The following is a 27,151-nucleotide window of genomic DNA, read 5'->3' as shown; positions in this document are numbered from 1 at the left end:
GAGGCCCTTTGTTTTGTTAAGATAAATCAATGTTATTTTACTCGTGGTGATGATGTTCATTTTCATAATACCAGGAATAAACACTTGTTGAGAGATGAGATTCATCGCTCCACTTTCTATAAGAGAAGCATCAGAAGCTCTGGCATCCAATCATTCAATATTTTATCTGATTTCATGAAGAGTATTAATGAACGCAATTTTAGATCTCAATTAAATAAGGATTTATCTAAAAGTGCTTTTTACTCAAAGGAAGAGTACATTCAACATTACTCCACATGAATGGTATTATGCTTTCTTTCCCTGTGTCTTGTGTATTTGTTACTGTGGGCTGTGTCTTTTTTGTTCGACCATTTAGATTTTTTGACAAGTTCCAGATCCCCCTGTTTTAGGTGGGCAGTGGATGCTATTTAATCTATCTATCTATCTACCTAATTGAAGAATTAAATTGGAAAAATTTCGCCACGGGCGCTTCCGACGTTGAAATTCCCTCCACCTATGTGCTCATAGCAAATAGTCTGATTTTTACAGTAATATTGGACTATGGAGGAAATTCCTTTTCTTTTTATATTATCCTTGAAATACAGAATTTCAAAAAACCTCATATATACGGCGATGCGCAATTAAAAAAGGAACATACCTGTCAAATTTAATGAAAATCTATTGCAGCGTTTCACCGTAAGTGCGGAACAAATGAATATATATGCATACATACATACATAAATACATACAAAGAGCAATGCAAAATCGACAACTTGAATCTTAGAGCTCACTTTGCTCGGTCAATTATCTACAAGTGAAAATTGATAGATGATGCAAATAAACATTATTAAGAGCATCTATGATGAATTCTTCTGTCAAGTGGGTAATGGATAGATGAATTATTTAGCAGTCCCTAGTTTATTTTCTAAGGGGTGAATGGATTTGTCAAATACGAGTACATGCTGAATGATGAACAGAATTCATGAATACTATCAAGCCAGGCCATTCAAAACTAAGATTTTCATGAACACTTAACACATTAAAATCACATTACCTGATAACTAAACAACAAAAAACACGCGTATATTATTATTATTTTTATGACCACAAGTGAGTGAAAAGTCGCGAAATACTCGAAAGTATAATCACACAAAATACTCTGAAAGTCTAGTTAAATAAATTATATGGATCTACATGGTAGAGTTATTGTCAAATTATTAATATAAAATATCATACACCACAAAAATATAAGCATTCATAATATAAACACAAATAATATAATTATTCACAGACACGATGATGAATTATTCTCAAAGTAGTAGTTATTTGTACTACTTTTTTTATATTGTTATATGTAAGAGAGTTGAGTGTAAGAGAGGGCCGACTGAGCCCTAACTTCGCTCTCTAGGAAAAATAAAGGCAGTCATTCTATTCTATTCTAGTCCAGTCAATGAAGGGTTATAGAGGAAACAGTTTGGAAGACTTTGCTTTATATATATATATCGAAAACTATACGTCTTTCTCCCATGAATATTCTGTGCAAAGTTAAAGCATACTAAATTTCCTACAACATCCATCAGACAACTTTTCCCATTTCTCTCACGGTTTTCGTGATATCCGAGCCCCCCAACGTTTGACATTATTGAAAAGAAAAACACGTTTGCCTCCAATGTTTTGCTCTTTTTGGCCTCATACCTTTTAATTATTTTTATTCGAAAAATCAAAACTCTCCGGCGATACTTGTTTCTTCGAAGGAACAAATCCAGGACATGAGTAAAGGATCTACTGCGGGACAGAATCAGGTGACAGCTGATCCAGCAGCTGCTGCTGAGTCTGGAGGTGCGAATTCGGGGTCGAAAGAGTGATCTTAGGAGACGTTCGGATTCTCATGAGATTAGAAATTGTTGTTTTCAATTGTTTATATTGTGTATATTTTTCATTGAATATTTTTTTTCAAAAAGTGTGGCTCGAATGGAACTTAGCATTTTACTTCTATATTGATCTACATAGATAAATCAGATGATAGACTTGTTCTTTGATTTTTTATCGACATCAATGAGTATGAATGATAATTTTCTTGTTTTTTTTGTTAGTTTTACAAAATGCGAATCTAAGATTATTATTATTTTCTCTATTTTTTGCCTGTCTTTCAATGAGTATGAATGATAATTCTCTTGTTTTTTTTTTTGTTAGTTTTACAGGATGCGAATCTAAGATTATTAAAAAACTAGAAAATCTAGGAATAAGAGGCATTGCTCTTGATTTGTTAAAAAGCTATTTGTGTGATAGGTCTAAAACTCTTTCATTAAACAATTTTAATTCATGTGAGAGTGCTGTGCGGTTACCCCCTTTTGGATTGCCTCAAGGAACAGTTTTATCCCCTCTTCTTTTTCTTTTGTATGTAAATGATCTCCATAAACTCAGTCTTAATAATGGTAAAATAGTTTCTTTTGCTGATGATACAGTCATAATTTTTTCGCATGAGAGTTGGACCAATGTTTTTAAAGTTGCTGAGGATGACATGAATATAGTCAAAATATGGTTGGACTCAAATACTCTTAGTCTTAATATTTCAAAAACCAAATTCATAAATTTTGCTGCAAATGCAGGTGGTCAACCAAATGCAGAATTTAGAATGAAGCTGCAATTGAACTGCACAGACACTCTCAGCTGTGACTGCCCATCTATTGAAAAAGTTAATGAAATTAAATATCTGGGTGTAATAATAGACGAATATTTGAGGTGGAGTTCACACATAACTTTCCTTTGCAATAAACTAAAATATGCAAACTATAAATTTTACAAAATTAACAACATTTTCAACTTGGAAAGTCTTAGGATGATATACTATGCTTTTGTACAGTCTTTAATTCAATATGGTTTAGTTGTATGGGGTGGAGCCTATGACACTCACCTTCTTAATTTATTTTTGATTCAAAAGTACATAATTAAGACAATTTAAAAAAAAACCTAGGTTATATTCAAGTGAATCCCTCTTTGTTGAATTTAATGTAATGACAATAGGGCAACTTTATTACAAAAGACTTCTTAAACATATTGTGAAAAACAAAGATACATTTATCAGAACTGATAAACTGTTTTATAACTTAAGACCTGACACATCTTTGAAATATATTATCCACGATTCAAAGTTGAGCTTTCTAAGAAGACAGATCATGTATATGAGCACTAGATTTATAAATATTTTACCTTTTGATTTTGAATTAAAAGTCCAAGATGGAATGATTGATACTTGGATTACGGAGAGGTTCTTTTTTTCACTGGGAGCGGAATGGTGGTAGTGCCAATTTGATTTGTCTTTTTTTCTCATTTAAAAATTTTTTTCTCATTTAATTTTGTTTTTCATTCGTTTTTAAGCTATCTATGTATTTACTCGTTTATTCTTTTTAGTTGATCTACTTTTTCAAGTTTTTGTTTTTCTTTTTATTTTTTTATTTATTTAATACTCCCACCAGCGGGCAAGATGTTTTTTTCTTTTGCTGGTGGCGCCTAAAAAATCTACTGTTATCTTAGGTTTTCATGATTAGTCAAGTTCTATTCTATGTTATTTCTTAGTTTAAGATATTGTGTTTTTGTTAGACTTGTCCATTTCAAATTTTTGTAATGTATGAATTTTTTTGGCAAATAAATTTCAAATTGAAATTGAAAATTGAAATTATTGATGAAATCCAATCCTGATTATGAGTTATAGATCATTAAATTGTCTTCAATTTGATTAATATTTTCTCTATTTTATGCATTCCCCCACGACCAGCAGTTTTATTGTTGAGTGTGAAATCTTCACTCTTGCAACAATGGATTGGGGGCAAACGCATAACTTTTAGTTGAGTTATTTTTGGTAAATTGAATAACTTTTTCAAAAATTGATATTTTCAGAAAATTTTTGTTTCACTAGATCAACAATACCATGAAGAATCTCATGGATTTATATCTTACCGAATTTGAAATGTTCTGTCCCAAAAATTCAAACTTCGGGCGCTCATATCTCAAAAAGTAATGATCGGAAAAAAATGTTTTCCTGAGAAAACTTTTTCATTTTGATAGCTTGATGATATACAAATCGAACTTGGAAAAATATCACGAGTGGAAATTTTATTTTTAGTATTTGCACAGCCTTAATATGTTTACCTCCTCACTACCCTAAAAAGAACTGCAGGGTCAAAAATAGTCTTCCGAACTTCTTCTTCTATACTTTTTTTGAGCATTAATTGCCTGGACTGTCTATAGGTCTGTCTATCTATGCTCATTTAAAGCTATATAAGATTCGTTTTGGAGTTTATTGGTGAATATAAATTGATAGATTACAAAAGACAACGCAGGTACAGGATTCATGTTGATACAATGAACATTCAGTAAGATACAGATGAAGAAACAGAGCATGCAAGGAAAAGTTGAAATAAATTTCATCGATGAATGATCACGTGAGACTTACCAGTACACCCCGATCAGTATAGATCTGCTGCAATGCATTGCAAAAAACTAGAGAATATACTTGATAATACGTGAGAGGTGATTATTGATATTGTGATCTGTGAATGAGAGTTATCGAATTATGAAATATGTAGCAATATAGGTATTTCATATGGAGCTTAATGCAATTAAAACACTATGTCAACGCAGTCTCAAACTGGATCACAATGTTTACACCTAACAGGAAGATTCAGATAGACTATATATTATTTCCATTTCAATGATTAACTGATTTGCAACAGTTCGAATGAATATCAATAAAATAAGGGCACTGGAGATTTTCTGTAATGGAATACTGATTCATTTTAAAAGTGAGTATGATTGTTATATAAGAAATATTATGAGTCATTTTTGAATTATTCTCTTCTGTTTTAATCAATTTTCTGTTCTACCATTTATAGAGCTTAAATATGCATTTGAAATAATTTAATAATAAATAATTCAATGCAAATCAATAAAGCAACAGAATGGAATCGATTGATGCCCTGTTGCAGAGTCGTCACATAAAGTTAAAATCAGGCATTTAACTTATTTATGAAGCCATAACTTCACTTTCCGTTGCACAGAAGTCAAAGTAAACTATAGCTCCCATAAAACTAAAAACGCCCAATTAAACACATGATTTCGTTGCAGAGTCGTCAAAAAGAGCTTATTTATGTCTCCAATAGGTAAAAATCTGGTGTGGCGCACTCACACAACTTTCCTTGCCGTTATGAAAAATTATCACCTGACGATAGTGTTCACGCGCATCTCAAGTCTACTATTGAAATATCCAAGACAGCTGGTGACAAGACAATAACACTGGAGACACACGAAGTCTGCTATCTCTTCATAGTGAATGATTCAATAGAATCAACAGTTGCCAACAGTTTGCAATTGAAATAATAACATTTTCTCGAATTTCGAGCTTATTTTAAATTTTAGGTGAAAATGTTACTGAACATTAATTGTAGAGATTTTCATGTTCCACTTAGAATTTTTTGTTTAAATTGTATCTGAAGCCTGATAATTGAGAATCTAAAATCATACTTTGCATAGATGGGGCGGAGCTCCTGGAATTTTTACAGATATGAGACTTGTAGCAGTTGATAGAGCTTATCAATGACTATTTCAGGTATAAATTTGATCATAATCGTTGGAGCCGTTTTCGAGAAAATCGCGAAAAACCCTGTTTTTGACAACATTTTCGCCACCATCTTGAATCGCATTTGATCGAAATTGTTCGTGTCGGATCCTTATAGTGTAAGGACCTTAAGTTCCAAATTTCAAGTCATTCCGTTAATTGGGAGATGAGATATCGTGTACACAGACGCACATACACTCATACACACACACACACCAGTGCTTGTAAGAGGGGTCAAACGGGGAGGCACACACTTTCTGCACTAAACGGGCTCACGATGAACCAGTGCTCCAATCAAGCTGAAATTTTAATGGCATACTCGATAATTATGTATAAATACTCCCATAACAAAAAAAAATCAAATTAAAATTTTTTTTCATAAGAATTTAAGTGTCGAAACGGGCTTCCTCCAATTTCGTCTATATGGGCTCACTATATACAGTACAGTACTATTATGTAGCCATGACAAAAGGGAAACATCTAGTTGTTGCATTGTTAACATCTAGTTGTCCATTCTCCCAGTTGCTTCCACTCAAGCTTTCACTTTCAGTTTTGTTGTTGAATAGCCTACAGTAGGAGGCTTAGAGAATTCCAGTTCCTTCAGCTCCGAAAATATTAGACTTTCAGACCTCTACTCACATACTCAGCTCAATCTTCTAAAAACTAAACTGAAAAATGTTTCATGAAAGATCTATAACAGTTGCTAATGAACTGACAAACAGCTTCCTTTACTCATACTGTCATTCAATTAAATATTCCCTTCATAAAATGAGAAGAATTTTTATATAAACAAAATCAGTCAATACAAGAAGTCACAATCACTGTATCTTCATTTGATACAACTCATAGGGTCGGTTGCACAGAAGCCTGTCAAAATTCAACCATGATTATAAGAACCAATCAGAGAAGCCTTCTTTTAAAAGAAGTCTGCCCTGATTGGTTCTTTTGATCATGATTAAAATTCAACAGGTTTTTGTGCAACTGGGACAATGTGTTTGTTTAATTCGGAGTTAAAGACTATCTCTCTATTTGCAGTCTAGGAGGGTTTTACTATATTTCCTGGTATGCTGATTCACTCATTATAGCAGACAATTCTTTATAATTTATTGAGCTATTACTTCAATTCTCAACAATAAATGGATATAAACAGGTACACCTTTTCATGCTGACTAGGACTTGAATTAATATTACAACCTTTCTTTTCATAAATACCTGGTTGGTTGTGATAGCTCCACATTAGTCAATATAAACATCCACTACACAGTAATCAAGCTCATAGGTTCGTATAATTAATTTTATGAGTTCATATCATCAGTTCTTTATTCAGTGTTTCTATAGCTCCCGTCAATGCTACTATTGCTTACTATTTTGAATCTCTGTATTGCCAACTGATCTATAACATCAGAATGTACAAAAAACCACAAATTATCTTGTGATTTATAATTAGATCCACTATTAAAAAGAAGTCTTGCTACCCTTACATCCACTTGTTCAATGGAATAGGAACTAGATTTCATATTTAAACCTAGATTGATGGAGCTAAGATTGATGAAGCAGTTAATTCAACTGTTTCTCCATTTGATCAGGGGTTATGACGATTTCGAGTCTAATAATCCAACATGGATACAATACAAACTTCAAAAATCCCATATTTATGGATATTACTATAAATTGTAAATAATATGAATTTCATACTTTCTACTATCCTAAATATTAAGTAGCATGAAACCTTCAAATGAATGAAATGAACTGTTCCAATGCAAGCAAATGGCAAAAATTTGATTCCAGGTGAATAGAAAATCAACACAGTTGAAATGAATCTATTTTTATATTTTCATAGTCTAGAAAAAGTATAAATAATCCTAAGTTCTATGCATATGATATTGAAAAATTCAATTACGAGATACAGACTTTGAGAATAATTAAATAACTATTCTATGTACAGACGTACTAACACATATTAAAAAAGAAGGTCAACACAGCTAACAAAGTCAAATGAATATATTTTTATAGTGTAAAAAAGTATAGAATATCCTAAGTTCCATGCTTATATTAAAAGTTCTATGCATTTGAGATTGAAAAATTGAATTACGAAGTACTGACTTTAGGAAATGGCAAAAATTTGATTCCAGGTGAATAGACAATCAATACAGTTGAAATGAATCTATTTTTATATTTTTATAGTCTAGAAAAAGTATAAATCATTTCAAGTTCTATGCATATGATATAGAAAAATTCAATTACGAGATACAGACTTTGAGAATAATAAAATAACTATGTACAGACGTACTAACACATATTAAAAAAGAAGGTCAACACAGCTAACAATGTCTAATGAATATATTTTTATAGTGTAAAAAAGTATAGAATATCCTAAGGTCCATGCTTATCATATTAAAAGTTCTATGCATTTGAGATTGAAAAATTGAATTATGAAGTACTGACTTTAGGAAATGGCAAAAATTTGATTCCAGGTGAATAAACAATCAATACAGTTGAAATGAATCTATTTATATATTTTTATAGTCTAGAAAAAGTATAAATCATCCTAAGTTCCATGCATACAGACTTTGAGAATAATAAAATAACTATACTGTGTACAGACATACTAACACATATTAAAAAAGAAGGTCAATACAGCTAACAAAGTCAAATGAATTTATTTTTATAGTCTAGAAAAAGTATAAATCATCCTAAGTTCTATGCATATGATATAGAAAAATTCAATTACGAGATACAGACTTTGAGAATAATAAAATAACTATGTACAGGCGTACTAACACATATCTAAAAATAAGGTCAATACAGCTAACGAAGTCGAATAAATTTACTTTTATAGTGTAAAAAGAGTATAAATCATCCTAAGATCTATGCTTATCATATTAAAAGCTATGATGTTCTTCACTTTTGATTTTATGGCAACCCATTTTCTACCTTTCAGAACCTATTCATTTTTTGCTATACAATTATCACATTCTTTTTTATTGGGCACTACACCGTTGATGATGCTCTTCGAAAAATATTTCTCTATAACTTCATTCTCTTCACTGTTCCAGCCTATTCGTACAAAATATCGTCTTTTTCTTTGTTTTTCATCAGACTTACAATTTTTCATTTTTTCAAGCATTCGCATAACAGGTATTTCTATTTGATGGTTTTCTTTTAGCTACTTTTTTGTAATCATCTTCGTCCTCTTCATCTTCTTCCTGATCCTCATAATCATCATCAATGTCTGAAGAGTTCTTCTTTGCTGATTTTCCAGTTACCTTTCTACTTTTTCGTGTTATATGTGGCTTCTGAATCTCATTTTCAACTGAAGTCTCTGGTATCTCAAAACCCTGTACCTCTGGATCGTCTGTCTCATCCAAGTCATTTGTTGACGTATCAAGTGTTTCTTCATCACTTGATTCATTGGCTGAGTCAATATCAGGAACCATATCATCCAGTTTTTGTCCTGGTGTCAAATTCCCCTTTTCAAATGTGAGGAGCAACTTAGTCATTTTGGCAAGCTCCAATGTGGAGTCAGGAAGCCGATAAAACTGTCTATGAACACTCTCGCTATGCCCCATATGTTGAGTAATTTGTTCCATATCCTTTTCAGATAGATTCAAGATTCGAGAAAAAGTGGCGATATGTTTTCTCAACCTTGTCGAGGTCAGATTCTCTGGTTTTGAAGCCCCACATTTAGTGGCCATAGCTCTCAATGTATCAGCACCTCTTAAAAAAGAGTCACATATTGGATTACCAAACACATAATTATTGTTACTTGGTACTCCAAAACAATCTCTTCTAAGAAGTAGAGTGTAAATGTATTTGAGCATTGTCGGTGTCATTAGAAGTGGAACTTTTCGTCCCTTCTTTCCTCTTATGTATACAAGGCTCATGGTCTTGACGAGCAACTTCTCACACTCTGAGAGAGATGATTCAATTTCTTTTTGATTATCTTCATTGTGGAGTTTCTCGAGATAAGTCTTTTTTGTGATTCTCTCCACTTCTCCCACTCTCTTTCTATTAAAAACAATCAAATGAGTCAACGTTATCCCACCCAGATTTCTGTAATCAGACTCCGTTGCATCTGATCTAGTGAGCCTCTCAAAGGCGTTTTTCCCTTCTTCTTTTAGGTAAGTATTCAGTTTCAACACATCATCAGCAAGTGGTATAAGTGATGGCTTATTCCACTTGCATGAGTTCATGAACTCCACTGCTTTTCTACTTATTGAAATACTCCAATGGAGGTCATAGAGTCTGAAAATTATCAGCCATGTTTCTTTTTGCTTCATGGCCCTCCATTATTGCTTCTGACTTTATTATTCCTACACATTTCTGTAGTGAATAACCTAATTTCAGAGCTAGTGTCGGTTTCCTTTTCTCGGTATGCTCTAATTGGCAAAGTTGCTTCACAGCACTCACCATCGTTTCAGGACCTCCTGCTTTTATTTCCTTCAAATCAGAATATGAATTTTCATGCCTGACTCTAAAGTATCTGTCAGTCAGATAGGATTTTAATATATCTGTAAATTGCTTTGGTAGCACTTTTTTCAGTTTGAAAAGAAGACCTTCATGCCACACTTTATCAAAAGCTTGCCCTATATCAAGGAAAGCTGCTGAACAAACTTTTTTCTCTTCAAGGCTCTTCTCTATTACATTCACAATCCTATGCACTTGGTCTATTGTTGAGTGTTTCACTCTGAAGCCAAATTGGTGATTTGGAATTATGTGCTGTCTCTCAATTATTGGTGTTAGCCTACTCAGTAAAATCCTTTCAAACAACTTGGCAAGCACAGGTAGCAATGATATTGGCCTATATGATGATACTTCATGTGGCTCTTTACCTGGCTTGAGTAGCATTATAACTTCTGCTACTTTCCATATTCCTGGTACAAATTTGAGTCTGAAGAGGCATTCAAAATGTGTGTTAATTTTACTATTGCTTTTCTTGGTAGGTGCTTGAGGACTAAGCCAGTTATCATTTCGAATCCAGGGGTCTTTTTGTTATTCAGATTTCTTATTTCTCTTTTCACCTCTTCTACTGTGACACACATTATTTCTTGATTTGGCTGTAAGATGTTCTCCTCTGCTTCTAAAGTGTCTTCTTCAGTTGTGTTGTTTGGTTTAAAAACGTTCACAAGATGATCTGCAAAGGTCTGTGCCTTTTCATCACTACTCCTTGCCCATTGTCTGTTCTGCTTCCTGAGAGGAGGAGATTGATGAATGGATTTTTTTATTTTTTAGCTGCCTTCCAGAGTGAGTAGTCTGTACTGCGTTCTGCTGTTAAGTTTATCAAGTAATTATTGATTGATTCATTCTTGATACATTGAATCTCTCTCCTTAGTTCTTGAGTTAGATTGTTTAAAACTCTTTTGTCTTGAGGGGAACGTGATTGCTGCCATCTCCTTCTAGCTCTTCGTTCTAGGACCATTTCTCTACCTACTCTTTACCAGCGATATTCCCAGCCTTGATGAGAATACTACAGCAACATTTGCAGACGATACAACCATATTATCAGTAGACAGTAATATTCATATTGCAACAGAAAAACTACAGAGATCCATCAACAAAATTCAAGATTGGACTAGAAAGTGGAGGATGAAACTAAATGAAGCAAAGTCGATTCACATCAACTTCACCAATAAGAAGGACCTGCCCATACCAATAACAATTAACAACCAAGTTGTACCATATGCCAATGATGCCAAGTATCTAGGTATGACCTTGGACGCAAAGCTTCGCTGGAAGGCCCATGTCAAGAAGAAGAGAGAGGAACTTGGAATCAAATATAAGAAGATGTATTGGCTGATCGGTAAAAACTCCAACTTACAAATCCAAAACAAAGTACTTCTGTACAAACAGATACTAAAGCCAGTATGGACATATGGTATACAACTTTGGGGGTGTACCAAAATCAGCAACATCAATGTAATACAACGGTTCCAGAACAAGGTGCTGAGGAACATTGTGGATGCTCCTTGGTATGTCAGGAACAGCGATCTTCATAGAGACCTGCACGTCGACCTGGTGTCCACCGAGATCCAGAGGCATGCGGAGAGGCACGAGGGGCGACTGCACCAACACGACAACGTTGAGGCGATCCAGCTGCTAGACAATGGAGGGTTAGTGCGGAGGCTCAAAAGGAGGAAACCGTATGAGCTAGTGTAGTGCTTGTTCAATTAGTGTCCAGTGAAAGAGCAGAGCAGTGATTGAGTGAATCTAGCTTCTATAGTACAGTCATAAGTGTACATATTAATTAAACAATCAATATCAGTGAGAATATCTAATGAGATATTCGCTGTTAACATTTTCAAGTAGTATGTTAGGGTAGAAAAAATTAGCTCATTAGTCTCCAGACTAGATAGCAATAGTATTGAAAAAAAACCATCGTTTCAAAGTGTTTTGGGTTGATAGCGTCTCTCAATTTAGAGAACCCTGCACCCTGTAGTTCAATCATCAATCTTCCTAACTCTCTCATCTTCTGGGATATGTCATTATTCAAATGCTGTGAATCTTGATATTTGTTAAGCAACAATACTCCATACTTCCTAATCAATTCATCATTTCTTACTAACAAAGAAACATTATCATTTATCATTTTTCATCGTTTGAAGAACTGACTTCAAATCCTCACTAATTTGATTGTCTTGATTTGCCAAGAGAATGACTCCTCTGGAAACAGGATTCAATTTTTTTGATTGAGAATCTTCTGCCTTTGTTTCAGATGTTGGTTGAGTTTTGTAAATTTCTCTTCACAATAAAAACATACATATTTCTTATATTTCTATCATATATCCTCTTTCGGCCAATATTATTGTTTTTCACTACTCTTATTCTAGGAATAATTGTGTTGTTCGTTAAAAAAACAGTTTTTCTTCCATTTTTTTGCTCTTTCAAGTCTTATAACTTTTCAACAATTGATAGAACAAGAATGTGCTCAATACGAAATTGTAGATCATTAAATTATCTTTCATTTCATGTATAATTCGACTATTTCACGCAATCCCATACGACTGTTGCAGCAGTTTTATTTTTGAGTGTCAAATCTCAAGATTTGCAATGAGTTAATTTTTTCGAATATCACACTATTCTGTCATCATAAATTGGCAGTGTGCTTGGGTATGAACATTCATATTGAGTACCTATTGGAACGTCTGCGGAACTAAACACAGCTACAACAGTCGTATGGGAATGCGAGAAATAGTCGAATTATACATGACATGGAAGATAATTTAATGCTCTACAAGCTCGTATTCATCACATTCTTGTTACATCAATTTTTGAAAAGTTATACGACTTGAAAGAGCAAAAAAGTGGAATAAAACTGGTTTTTCGAAAATGGATTTTTTTCATCAATTGTTCAAACATTATAAGGCCGAACAGATTAAAAAATTGAAGGCAGAAGTGTTTTTCAAAAAATGTCTTACCTTCAAGGGCGGATATCTCAGAAACTATGAGAGATATGGAAAAAATGTAAAGGACAAAACTTGTTGGTAATTTTGTAAGCTTCAATTTTTCAGAGAATACAAATGTTCATAAGATGCATAGTTTCCGTGATATATGCGAAAAATAAAAAAATGCTACTTTCAAACCACCCCAACCCCTTTAGTACAGGGGGTAGGGGTGACGACTTTTGATATGTTAATCCTCTAACTATTCTTGAAAGAGCTGTTGAGTTGAAAATTGTGTTCCAAACTTTTCCCTCTATAATCTTTCGTTGACTGGACTAATTGTGATTGAAGCTTATTTTAAAAATAATGACTCAGTTATTTTAACACAAGAGCGTTTATGTCATGTCGCAGACATTTCAATAATTTAAATCGGCACGCGCCTTTTACCAGTAGGAATACGATCTTGTTATGGGAAAGAATTCCAGGAACACGTTGTCCGCTTTAAAAACGAAACCAACAGGACGAAAACGAACCGTGAGAACGCCTGGAAAACGCCTGAGTAGCTGTTACACGGTCTCCACGAAGTTCAGCAGCGAAACTTGCTGTTGCGCTAGCCATTTCTGATCGAAGTGTACGACGAATTCTTCATTGCGACCTGAAATTCCATCCGTATAAGATAATGTTACTGCAACAACTTAATGCAAATTATTGGGCACATTGCAAAGCCGCTTGCGAGATCATTCTCGAAAATGTCCACCAGGATGCCATTATTCTTTCATGATCTGGTACTCTGTTAATATTATTGACTAAGGATGGAGATGACTAAGGATAAAGATCGTAATAAAGGAGGAATGCAATTGAAATTTGGCACAATTCTCTATTATTGAAAAGGACATAAGAGAATATTCCTTCTATGAACCAGATGGTGGAATAGAGCTTTTACAATAATTATTATAAGCTGATACTGGTATAGAAGAGGAACTGATAACTAAACCATACATGAATAGATGATAAAGCAATTTGATGGTGCTATTATATTCGACTCATATTTTGGGACTTGGTCTTTACTTTCCCAAGAAATGACCAATTCACAGGTTTCAAGGAATTTCATTATTAGGCAGTTAGACAATGATGTTCAGCACACGTCTAGTTTCACACTTCTGCTTTCTATTCTCAGAAGACTGTTTATCTGGCCGGAAGACAACAAAAAGGCGTTATGGGATAGAAAAACATGACAGAGAGTCATATGTTCATGTCATTCAATAGAATTGATGAGGTGGAACAAGCTGTAACGGTACTGAATGGCACTGTTTTCAATCCAACACATTCTGGGGAAATACATTACATGCTCCAAAATATACAATGCTAATGTGTTTCAAAGAATTCTCGAAAATATAATATGACAATAGGTTGACATTATTTTTGTTAGCGGTCACATTCATACTTTGTTCATTCATCAAATATCCTACAAAAAAATGTCCATACCTGAGAGAAACTATCAATTAACTCTACTCGAGTTTGAACAATGTACGAAAATATTTCTACAGACGCCGATAACGTAGAGAGACAGCTGGTGATCTTAACCGTTGTGCATTGTTGTACTACCACATAAAGAAATTACAAGTGAGAGGCCAAGTTATTCTTGACAGTTTACACTCTTGACGATGTTTGGATTCCAAGAAACAACACAGTTTTCAATAAGTTATCATCATAGTTCAGTCTACTAACTATTTAACAACGGTTACATAGAGTCTGTAGTTCAGTATAATGAAAACCTTTTAGGGAAATAATTCCAAAGTAACTGAAAGATTCTTAGAACGTAGTAGAATTGATGGTGATGTTGTGAAATCTCTCTTTTTGTAAGTAATGAGCTATTGTAGCCTATATGGCCATTCTGTATATTTTCCATCTTATTTCTCAAGGTTTTCTGGTACATAATATAATATAACCATTATAGGACTGTTGTATTGAATTAGGACATTGGAATTCAACTCATTATTATCATTGAAATTTGTGTTAAACTTTATTTTGCTGTAATTTTTGAAAGGTTCGAAATATAACCTTTCAAGTAATTTTTTTCTCAAATAGCCTATAGTTTGTCAAGCCGAAAGCCAAAGACATGATAGACAGTCTCCAAGTCAGAGACAGAGTAACAGACCAGCGTGGTCATAGAGTGGTCATTTCCAAAAAAAATCTTCCCTTTTATTGAAAGAAAATTTAATTTTACTTAGAAAATAATTAAAAAGGTTTATGTATTTCAATATTATGTATAAAATTCATTACTTTCATTACTTTAGTTATAAATATTGCCGCCTAATTATTTAGGAGCTCTAGACTACTAAGATTAGGTTAAGAATGTTTATGTATCCTCATTCCTCAGTACAGCTGATGATGCGTTGGTTAACTACGTGAAAACATGGTTCTGTTTTAAAGTTTTTAATAAATTTTTAGTGAAATTTGACAATATCTTTGTTTTCTTATTCTTAGAACGATTATGCAGTATTGAGCAACGTCAATAGGAAAATTTTAAATCTACGATTTCCACGGGATGCCCTGAAACCTTGAATTTTTTCCCTCTTGCAGTTGACTGCATTACCCGCTTAGGCAATGACATTTAAAAAAGTGAGCCTGAATACAACTACTTATCTTTGATAAATACTGGGTTTTGATTTTCCAAGAACGATTTAAATCTCCAAAATATCTTAATTTTGAAAAATTTTACTATTTTCGATTATCACAACTCAAATGTATAACTCAAAATTCCTCTAGGCGTGAATTTGGCCTCTTGAACCTGAGATCAATGAGACTCAATGGCTCTTTGTGAATTTTCAATTCGCACTTGTAAAAAATTATAATAATTATGAAGTTCATAACTACCTAAAGTTTTTTGTATTCAATAAAATAATTATTTCCTATATTTTACTATCCGATTGCATTATTCAAGCCTCAAGAGTTTAATTCAGCTTAATTTATTACTTATATTTTATAACTTAATATATTTTCAGTTTTATTTAGCATTCTCTCTCATTATTTTTCAAATTTTAACTAAATAGTTCCTAGTACTAGATCTGATCATATTCACTATTCATATTGAAGACATTATCAATATTCTATACTTATGAAATTCTTATCTGACTGACTGACTCACACATTCACTCACTGATCACGATTTCTGAAAAACTACTGAATGGATTGCAACAAAATTTAGAATATAGCTTCCTTATAGCAAGGACATATTTAAGGGACCTATAGCTAGGTCCCTTAAGTAGCAGCTATCAGAAAGGAGTTTTCCATAGTCTGTTGAAAACGAGTGAAAGATAGTGTGAGCAAGTGAGAAAGATTATAAATAGCTGTTAAATTACCAAATTTGGCAAACTTATTTCAAAACATTGCAGGATTCATGAAACATATGAAAGAATAGGTACAGAAAGTAACCGTATGATAGTAATACTAACACGGAATATCCTATACTATTGAACGAGCAATTTCTGTTTATATGTTTATACATCTGTATGTCACCGGATTTAGAAAACAGCTCTAACAATTCTCAAGAAATTTGGAACATAGCAGGTTTATAATATAGAAATTCGATTGCACTGGGGAAAACTCGCTGAAAGACATTAAAAGGATAATGATTATTCATCAAGGTGAAGACACATTGGCTGCAGAGATTTGGAAGAATGCCTCAGCTCAGACAATAAACGAATTGCATCACCATTTAATCAAAATTTGGGAAACTAAAAGATTGGAAGAACACTGGACAACTGCGATTATTCACCCACTGCACAAAAAAGGCGACAAAAGCAATCCTGATAACTACAGGGGAATTTCGTTTCTAGATCGCACATACAAGATACTGTAGCGAATAATTTACAACAGAATTAAAGATCAGCTAGATCTAGAATTAGGAGAAAACCAGGGGGGTTTCCGACCGTGGCGAAGTTGCGCTGACCAAATATTAACGCTAAAATTAATAATGCAATATTACAGGAAACGAGGCAAACAACTGATAGGGTTTTGCAGATGATTTGGTTTTCCTTGCAAATGGAGTAGCAGAAGTACGGCAACAAATAGCCTAACATTTTTGGAAGAAATAGCAGGAAAAGTCGGACTGAAGATTTCTTACGAAAAAACGAAATCCATGATAACTGATCCTTTGTGTATAAATAAAATTCATATTAACGGAAGTTTAATGATATTGTGGACAGTTTTAGATATCCAGGGGAGACGATCACATATAATCTTAGTGAGAAGGCCACATGTAAGGCCAGAATTTCAAAGCTTTCCAAGGGACGGCATGTAACTAGGGACACTTATAAGAGAAAAAATCTTTCCATTCATATAAAACTGAAACTACTAGGCAGTTCTAAGATCACAAGCAATGTATTGCAGTGAAACACTTTTCAATATTGATGGAAATGGAATTAAAGAAACTATAAGAAGAGTTGAAAGACGGATTCTTAGAACCCGCATAAGAAAAACCATGTAGTTGACAACCAGTTCAGACTCCTTCCAAGAGAACATATTTATAGAGAAATCGAACCAATAACTAACGGAATGCGCAAAAAGAGAATTTCTTTCTTTGAACATATTCTTAAAACCCCAGCGGATCGATTGTTAAGAAGACTTATTGAAAAATTCATGAGTGCGAAAACAAAACAGAGCCATAATTACTTGGCTTGTGGAAATAAAAAAATGACATATCGGAACTAAATTTAACTATTGACGATGTCAAAAATCGCACAAAAATCTATAGGGAAACCATCACTGACAGAAAGAGGATCTTATCTATAAAAAAACAATTAGGAGAAGGCAACAGGTTTGTTCAGATGAATTGAGAAAAGAAACATCTGTATGAAAAGGTACTGGGAAGAAAGGAAGAGAATTGAAGCGAATAAACGAAGAAAGAGGACTAACCAGAGACTACAGTGATCCTATGTGGTCATAAAATTGAAAAAAAAATTCATACTTGGAAAAGCAGGTGACAATTTCGTCGTATGTCTATGATGGATGTGAGAGTGAGTGAATGCATGTGTGTGACTGAGACAAAAAATTTTCAACAAATTATTATTAATTTATCATAGCGAAGACGAGGGAAAGAACCAGGGAAAAGACTCTGCTGTTGAACTATTGCAATCATTCAGCGCCGGTTGCACAAGAGCTGGTTAAATTTGAATCCTGATTAATTCCAGGAAACCCAATCACAGAAGCCTTTTTTCTTTAAATGGTCTTCTCTGATTTGGTTCACGTGAAACTAATCAGGATTAAAATTGAACCGGCTTTTGTGCAACCGGGCCTTTGTGAGAGAGATTTTTGCATTCCACTGGCAATTAATCTCAATCTACTGTGATTAGATAGAACCTTTCTGTATAGACTATTAATATGTTATAATTTCCTCTTTCGTAATGAATTTTCTTTGCTTCTGTACTCCAGAGCGAAGCTCGGTACCCCGATATTATATCAAAACTTTCATGTAGGGAGAACACCTTCCCGGAAACAAAATTCTATGACAGTGAAGAGACTATATTTTTTATCATTCGAGTTCTATTCGGCAAGCTATTTTTGTTTGTATGATGAATCTAAAAAACGATCATAACTATTTTAATTGAATTTGGATTGTAAATATTTTGCAAAAATAATCTTATCTTTTAATTTCCCGTAGCGAAGCACGGGTGCCCTGCTAGTAGTTTATATTTATGTTTCTATTCATGCAGAGCTCTGCTGTTTTATTTTTGTTTAATAGAAATATTTGTTTAACATTGTATCCATACTGATCAAGAGATTAAAAAATGCATATGGAACATGAACGACCCCACACTGTATTAACTCAGAGGTTGTTTAACAATATTTTTCACTATGTTCAGTTAGATATTGTAATATATTGTTTATTGTAATGTATTTTTTGGAAGAATAGATTTCAATTCCAATTTTACCTCATCCTAATATTAGGATAAGTATTTATATTATATTTAAGCATCCTAAGTTTAACTGATCTGCACATTCCTTACTGTTCTTCTGTTAATAATTTACACAATGAGAAATAATCCATTGAACCACTCTCCCCCTCGAAAATTCGATGAAATTTAATTTGCTATAAAGAAATAATTCTGTTTGTTTTCAAGTTATCTAGAGTCCTTGTGATTAATAGTGAACGTCAAAAAAAAAAAAAAAAAACATCAAAGCCACTTGAGAATGAAGTGCAGGCAGCTGAGATGCAATTTCTTCGCAGAAATAATGACTGTGACAGAAATGATCACATCAGGAATGAGTATATAAGGATGGAGCTAAATATCTTCTGCCTCAATGAGAGAGTTGCATCGTACCGCCAACAATGGAAAGAGCATGTGGAACGAATGTCAACTGATAGGCTCTCACTGAACATTTTCAAGTATCAACCGGTAGGCAAAAGAGATATAGGCAGGCCACGGAGAAGGTAGCAATGAATATTACTGAATATAAAATTAAAACAGATATTCTTAGATTATAGTGATGCTTATGATGATAGTGATATTAGTAGATTAGATTATATTAATGTTGTCAGTTTATAATTTTTTTCTATGTTTTTAGTATCGCAAATTTTTTTGATTTTTTGAATCAAACGTATCTTACCTCACGATCATATTTTTACAAAATTCATTCACCTCACATGAAAGAAGAGATTCTGTTCTTCAAATCAAGACCAAGTACCATTTTTTATAATTTCGGGTTACCGAGATACGCAGTTTTGAATATAGAAATTGGCCATTTTTCTGTGTATTTAAATAGGGGCTAAAATACAATAAAAGTGGATTTTTTTATTTTTTCATCAAATTTCAATTGTGATACATGATTTTGAACCGCCTTGATGAGCTGAGAAGAATGAGCTGTAGTACGAGGAGATCTGATCATTCTGTCAAAAGTTATGTGTTTAAAGTTTGACCTTAAATTCACAGAAAAGCACCCTAAACCTCACATCTTATGGTTTACTACAAGGTACTGTTTTATCACCTGTTTTATTCCTTATCTATGTAAGTGATATTTTAAAATTAAAATTGAAAAATGGCACGATTGTGTCATTTGCAGATGATACAGCAATAGTCTTCACCAGTGCTGATTGGAGGAGTTTGTTCAGCGATGCAGAAAAAAGATATATTGACAGTCAAAAGAGGCTTGAGTTTGAATGTAAACAAAACAAAATATATAACATTTTCACTAAATTCAACTGGACAATCAGAAAATCGTTTCAAGCTGAAACTGCATTCACTTTGCACAAATCATTCAATATGTAACTGCCCAGAGATAGAAAAAGTAAATAATACTAAATATTTTGGAGTAATAATTGATGAAAACTTTAAATGGCAATCTCATATAACTTTTCTGTGTAAAAAACTAAACTACATTTCTTATAAATTCTATAAATTGAACAAAATATTGAATATAACTTAAAAACCGTTTATCATGCCATAGTTCAATCAGTTTTACAATATGGATTAGTAATATGGGGTGCTGCTAATGATGTACACATGGAAAATCTATTTATCATTCAAAAAAATATAATAAAAACTATCTTGAATAAACCAAGGTTATACCCAACAAATCTAATTTTCCTGGATTTTGATGTTTTTACCGTGAGACAACTATATGTCAAAGTCTTAATAAAATACTTGATAAAGAATAAAAATATCTTCCCAAAGTTGATCAAGAACACTTATCATTTCAGACCGGGTGTAACAGAGGAATTTCAAGTTTATCCTACTAAACTTTCATTGATCAGAAGACAGCTAATTTACACAAGCAGTAAACTGATCAATGCAATACCTTTTGACTTGGATTTCAAAATAAGTAAAAAGAGCGTCAATGAGTGGATTAAGAGGGAATATTTCTTTACCTTAAATATAGCGATTTAATTTAGATTATTTTATTTTCATTTTATAGTCTTTTCTCTGCACAATATTTGTTTGATTTTTTATGATTCTGCTGTTATAAAATTTTGTAATTATTAGTTAAATTTAACTTTAACTTTCTGCATTATTTCGAAATATTATGTTTTTCTTTGACTGTTTTGCAACTCTCACCAGCGGGCAAAGATTTTCTTTTTGCTGGTGATGCCTAGATTTTATATTTTATTTCAATTTTATTCAAGTATATGTATGAGTAATTATGCTTATTTATTTATATTTTTAATGATATGTCATATTATAAAGATTTTGTAATGTGTTTTGAATATTCCAATTGGCAATAAATGAAATTAAAATTGATCCTTGACGTATCCTTATGACGTTACCCCCACTAGGAAATATTGAAATTAAATGTTTCTAACGGGTAATTCTCATAGAAAATAACCCGCGTGAGATGATTTCAGCCGAAAAATGTATTTTTTTGTTAGGAAGGCCTTGAAAAGGTATTATAATGGAAAATTTGTATTTTGGCTGTAGGAAATGATTTTCTATTTTTGGGTATATTCCCCTCCCCCACTATTAAATTCGAAAATTCTTACGGAATCCTGTTCATAATGAATTATTGCTCTTTCACGTGATGTGTGGTATTTTATCTATACTAGAAAAATATCCATGTTGTATAGGGTAGAAGTGGTAGGTTTACATCGTTTTGAAAACCCCTTAAAAATACCCCTTTTTTGAAAATTCGTAGCTCCGGAACCAAAAATGGTAGAATCCTGCGCGACCACTAAATTTATTTGAAATTTTATTTTCTTTAATTTTGTCAAGAATGATTTTTCTTGAGAAACTCAAGGTCCACGAGATAAAATGGAAAAATTGAAAAAAGGCCGAAATTTTGGGAGTTTTTGGAGGTTTTGGGGGTGAAGCCGCCTTCTGGCGTGTCAGCAAATTTCAGAAAAAAGGCCGAAATTTTGGGAGTTTTTGGAGGTTTTGGGGGTGAAGCCGCCCTCTGGCGTGTCAGCAAATTTCAGATTCGAATTCAGCGCCCCAAAATACATATAGGACCGCCGAGAAAAATCTTTCGGGGCTGTTTCCTAAAAAACGACCATTTGACTGGTCTAAAAGTAAAAACGGCCATTTAAGTTATGGTCCCGAAGTCGTACTGTTAAATCCAATATCTACTCTCGCCAAATGCATTTTAGAGGTTGTGATAGCTTTTTTTGAAAGATGTTTATTAAAAACCATCTGTAATATTATCGCCAAATATTACCTATGGTAATAGGGAAAGGAAAGTAAAAACGGTAATTTAAGTTATGGGCCCGAAGTCGTACTGTTAAATACAATACCTACTCTCGCCAAATGCATTTTAGAGGTTGTGATAGCTTTTTTTGAAAGATGTTTATTAAAAACCATCTGTAATATTATCGCAAATATTACCTATGGTAATAGGGAAAGGAAAGTAAAAACGGTAATTTAAGTTATGGGCCCGAAGTCGTACTGTTAAATACAATACCTACTCTCGCAAAATGCATTTTAGAGGTTGTGATAGCTTTTTTTGAAAGATGTTTATTAAAAACCATCTGTAATATTATCGCTAAATATTACCTATGGTAATAGGGAAAGGAAAGTAAAAACGGTAATTTAAGTTATGGGCCCGAAGTCGTACTGTTAAATACAATACCTACTCTCGCCAAATGCATTTTAGAGGTTGTGATAGCTTTTTTTGAAAGATGTTTATTAAAAACCATCTGTAATATTATCGCTAAATATGGTGAGAAATCTCGCCAAAAGCCAAGATTCACCATATGGTTTATCAATTTTATGTGAGGTCTTTTAGGTATGTTCACAGTAATGTCGATCAAAACTTTCCCCGATGCCAAGACATCGGTTGGATAGAAGCATGTACGGAAAAAAGCGAAAAGAGCTGCAGTGTGACCTATGTGTGATGCTAATTCGAGATATAGCTAAATGGGCTTCCGCAAACGACTGCAACGACCAACCATTTATGTGAGTGAGTTTAAACTATGTCTCACATAGCTATGTTTGATTTTATGTAACGACTCTGCAACCGGGCATGAGAGAACTAAACTTGAGAGAAAAACGTTTCTGGTAACTGTGAAGAAATATTCTAAATTGGGAAATTGACCTACGAACGACTCACCTCTAGGGCAGACTCACTGAGCGCGGAAAATCCTCGGTACATGCCTAGCATCACACACAATGAGGTGGGAAGTATAGATACAGCTGCATACCAATCCATAGGTTCTAGTTTTGGAGGTGGCCCAACTGAAAAAAGAAAAATTCATGTTTCATAGGGAACTAATAGTTACATTTTGGGACTAACTATGATTGCTATGATATGTTAAGTATAGAGAATACTACAGAAATTATGATCCTAATGCATTCTAGACGACTATTTAATATCCTATTTTATTTTTAATATTTTCAAGAATATATTCAAATTGAACTGAATGAATAACTGGGAACGAATGAACTATTCTTGTATTTTTAATGATTGAAGGTTGACTTATCAACATATATTTATTGATATCACCTCTCCATCATCACTTCATACTAATTCTCACCATCATCATACAATTCACCTTCTCTTCATTGGAAAATGTTTTCCAAGTAAAGTTTTGTATCTTTTCAAACATCAGGTTTAGTAATTATTTTTGTTTTTGTTATGAATGAATATTATCTGAGTCTTATTTTCATGTTAGTGAAGTATATTTGCTATTATATTACCAGTTGTTTCCATTGTAATATTATAAATTAATAAATAAATATTGTCTTATTTAAATTCTATACGTAAATAAACCATAAAATATTGTTCTTAAATAATTAGCTCAGTGCTATCTCTATCGAATTCCTTATAGAGTATTGAAAATACTAATATGAGATACTACATCTGATCCCAAGAAATACAATCATCTTACACACTTAGCAGGAAAAGTAAATTTCAAGGATAAAATTTTCAAAACTGGTCAATTTTGTATCCTACATGCATTCAATTCATCCAACTGAATTTCAAAATCTTGAAACCCCTATTTCAAACATTCAGAAAATATACTAAAAAACTCTATATATATTAGATCATATTTAATGATTGATTTTCCACTGACCGCCCATCTGAGGAGCATTTATAACTCTGTAACCGTTGCGTACTGGCTCGATTTCTGAGAAAGGAATGATGAACGGTGGTCGCAGTTTCATTTCACAACTGAGATCTGACAAATTTATACGCGTTGGAAGATTCTGAGGCTTATTATACCTTTGTCTCGTCTTGTGTATGAAGTTATCTGAAAATAAAGTTAAAAATGAGAAAATTTTCAAATACATCAAATACGGTATTAGCTTGAAAAATGTGTAAACTCCGAAACTTTGCAGGGTCAAAAGCTTCACTTCTCTCAAGAAGTTTTGCCTGAATGGCCGCCCTTCTTTGAGCAGTGGTGAGGTTTGCTCTCTTCACCTGCAAACTGCTCGGTTGCTCTATTGCATCCTCAGGCATTCCTGCGGTTTCTTGCTTGTCTGGACTTCTGAGAAGCTCATCCTCCCTGTCCAGATGGAATGGTGTGATTGAGCTTACGTCATCCATGTCTTGATCAGTAGAAGCCGTCTCAATCCTATGTTCCTGAGGGACCCATTTTAGATAGAGGAACCTGCCCTGATGGGGCAGATCCCTATGTTTATTCCCACGTGATCCCTGTGGTTCCCACGAACAGCTAGGGAAGTAGAGTCGACCCAGACAGTGCCCCACATGTCCAGGCAAGGTTAAATACTACACGAGGACGCCTGGTATCCTGCAGGAACCGTTAGAGACACCATATAGAGGCCTAGTGCCATCCACCCCTCAGCACGGTCCACATCACTCCTTGGATCAGATTTCACAAGAGAAAAAGGAAATTAGAAAGAAGAACTTAGGTTTTTTGTTTTTGTTTTTTATTGCGGATGATGCCCACATGAGCTTTTTGCTTGGGCGTGGGTAATGGGAAGTGCGGGGGTGAATTATGAGATGATCAAACGTCCATGCCTATTCGATGGGATTCGGCGGGATACGAACCCGCGACTAGGTAGCACTGGCAGACTGAAGGGTGCAACACCTTAGTCAACTCGGCTATCTGTACTTTTAGTTGAGTTATTTTCGGTAAATTTAACAACTTTCTCAAAAATTTATATTTTCAGAAAATGTTTGTTTTATTCAATCAACAATACCATGAAGATTTTATCCTCAAGATTTAATTGATTTATCTCTTAGCGAATTTCAAACGATCTGCCCCAAAAATTTATGCGCTCATATTTCAAAAAGTAATGAACGGGAAAACTTTATGCGCTCATATCTCAAAAAGTAATGAACGGGGAAAATTTGTTTTCTTGGTAAAACTTTTTCATTTTGATAGCTTGATAGTATACAAATCGAAAAACTTGCAAAAATATCACCAGTAGAAATTTTTTTTAGCCTTTGCCCAGCCTTAAGAATGAGAAGGGGTTGGAAAAAGGGTGTTGGAAAGGGGGTCTCTTTTAGTCACCTCCTACGACAAGCAGGGATACTGTGGGTGTATTCTGGTTTTCAACAAACACTTGAGTCCGATGTTCGACTCAAAGCTCCCCCAACCCACAGGGGACGAGACAGAATAGGGAATGAGGAAATAAGAATAGAACTGAACATGGAAAGCATAAGGGGAAAGATAGAAACATGAGACTACGCTGGTTTGGACACATTAAAAGAATGGGAGAGGATCGTCTGCCAAAGAAAATGGAAGAGATGAGGATTGAAGGGAGGAGACCTAGAGGACCGCGTCGTCCTGACCGCGACGTCAATGGAAAGACACAGTGGTCAACGAAGCAGCAAATAGAAAATAAACAATAATAATTGAAGATACAAAAACCTAACATCGGAAAAAAAATGTCTTGACGTGTTTCGCTGTGATGACACTACAATGTAAGACGACTGTGTAGCATGCATGTTGAACCGTCAGTGTCCAGCCTTAGAGTGGAATATCAGAATTGAGAAACTAGCTTACTGGCATCTTTGAAGATCTTCAGAGCATGGGCAGGGAAGCTGCTATGGGATCTTGTCTGTCTGGTCTGTGGCAAATCAATATATTCACGTATTCTAGTGTATGTTTTCACTAGCATTAATATCTTGCCTTTGCTGTGCGACAAGAGTTTAATAATTGTTTCACTATTGCAGGCATTAATTTAATAGAAGGACTTTCCCTTCTTTGAAGTAGCTGGGGTAATGGTGGATATTCGATTGATATGATACTAATTCCAATACTACTTACCAACAACCATATCAGGGGTTTATTCATAATCGAGAATAGTGACTTACTAAAGTGAGAATCACTGCAAAGAGTTAGCATCGGTTAAATGATGAGAACTGACGTCATTCATGTCCCAATTCACACAGAACAGACTTATGGCGCAGAAGTTTGTCCCTTCTACGTCACATGTAATTAAATGGTCCAATGCAAACAGAAGATACGTGGCGCTGGCAACGCTGGACTAATTACATGTGACGTAGAAGGGACAAAAATCCGCGCGTCATAAGAATGTTCTGTGTGAATTGGGCATTGGACATGATTACAGTTTCAAGAAAACCTCATTAAATGAATTAGATTCTGTACAGTAGGCTGAATAATCAATCAGGTCACTCAAGTGCCTCAAGTTTTAGTGGATAATCGGTAAGAAAATAGTTTGCCATTGAAATAATTACTTTAATTACAACATGAATGGCAATTAAAGATACTCACCAAATTCTATGAATGAATAGGGACGCCTAGCTAGATTTACACGAATACTATCATACTGTGTAATAAATTCTTTCATTAGTTCGTTTAAGAAGCTGAATGCAAGAACTGGTGGGTGAGATGAGTCGCATAACACAAGATAGGTTACACCAAGGCCAGAAATGAAGCTGAAACAGAAGATATTGGTAGATTAATCGAACCACAGGGAATAAAATGTAAGCATTTAAACATAAATCTGAATGTAAATATGGGAATAAAATCTCATCCTCATAACTAAAGAAAAAATTGAACCATATCTATAAGACCTCGATTCCTGTAATTCCTATAAAATATCTCAGCACGCTTCAATGCAATGAAAATTCAATAGAATTTTAGCAGTTTTACAAAGTTCAAGATTATAAAAATTAGAACGTACTAATTCACTTATTTATAGTGTCATTTATTCTGCAATATTTTTTCTAACCTACTTTTATCATTTATGAGGCAGTAAGTATATGGTACATCGATTTGAAATGATAGACAGAGAAATTGGGAAGCTCGTATTCATAG

The 27,151-nt window shown here is 33.8% G+C and overlaps 2 protein-coding genes across 4 annotated transcripts in view; both read right to left on the bottom strand.

Moving 5' to 3' along the window:
- Positions 1-27,151, bottom strand: part of LOC111050161 (vesicle-trafficking protein SEC22a) — a 66,533-nt gene that overhangs the window by 23,174 nt on the left and 16,208 nt on the right. The window contains exons 2-5 of one of the 3 annotated variants that reach the window (XM_039433408.1): positions 26,606-26,769; positions 23,975-24,151; positions 23,011-23,135; positions 4,433-4,459 (exon numbers count right to left, since the gene is read on the bottom strand). In XM_039433408.1, coding sequence (XP_039289342.1) covers positions 4,433-4,459; positions 23,011-23,135; positions 23,975-24,151; positions 26,606-26,769 — 493 coding nt within the window. The remainder of the gene's footprint in view (positions 1-4,432; positions 4,460-23,010; positions 23,136-23,974; positions 24,152-26,605; positions 26,770-27,151) is intronic. The other 2 variants (XM_039433414.1, XM_039433418.1) reach the window with 2 other exon arrangements.
- LOC120352517 lies at positions 8,254-10,142 on the bottom strand. The gene is made up of 2 exons (XM_039433400.1): positions 8,727-10,142; positions 8,254-8,636 (listed from the first exon to the last, which is right to left on the bottom strand). Coding segments are annotated over exons 1-2 (1,149 nt in total). The 5' UTR covers positions 9,874-10,142; the 3' UTR covers positions 8,254-8,634.

The sequence above is a fragment of the Nilaparvata lugens genome, chromosome 1 (assembly GCF_014356525.2).
Source record: "Nilaparvata lugens isolate BPH chromosome 1, ASM1435652v1, whole genome shotgun sequence".
Classification (NCBI taxonomy): Eukaryota; Metazoa; Arthropoda; class Insecta; order Hemiptera; family Delphacidae; genus Nilaparvata; species Nilaparvata lugens.
This window is presented reverse-complemented; position numbering and strand designations above follow the sequence as displayed.

Excerpts from the sequence above, each read along its gene's own strand:
- LOC120352517 (XM_039433400.1), bottom strand. The coding sequence starts at position 9,873 with ATGAAGCAAAAAGAAACATGGCTGATAATTTTCAGACTCTATGACCTC.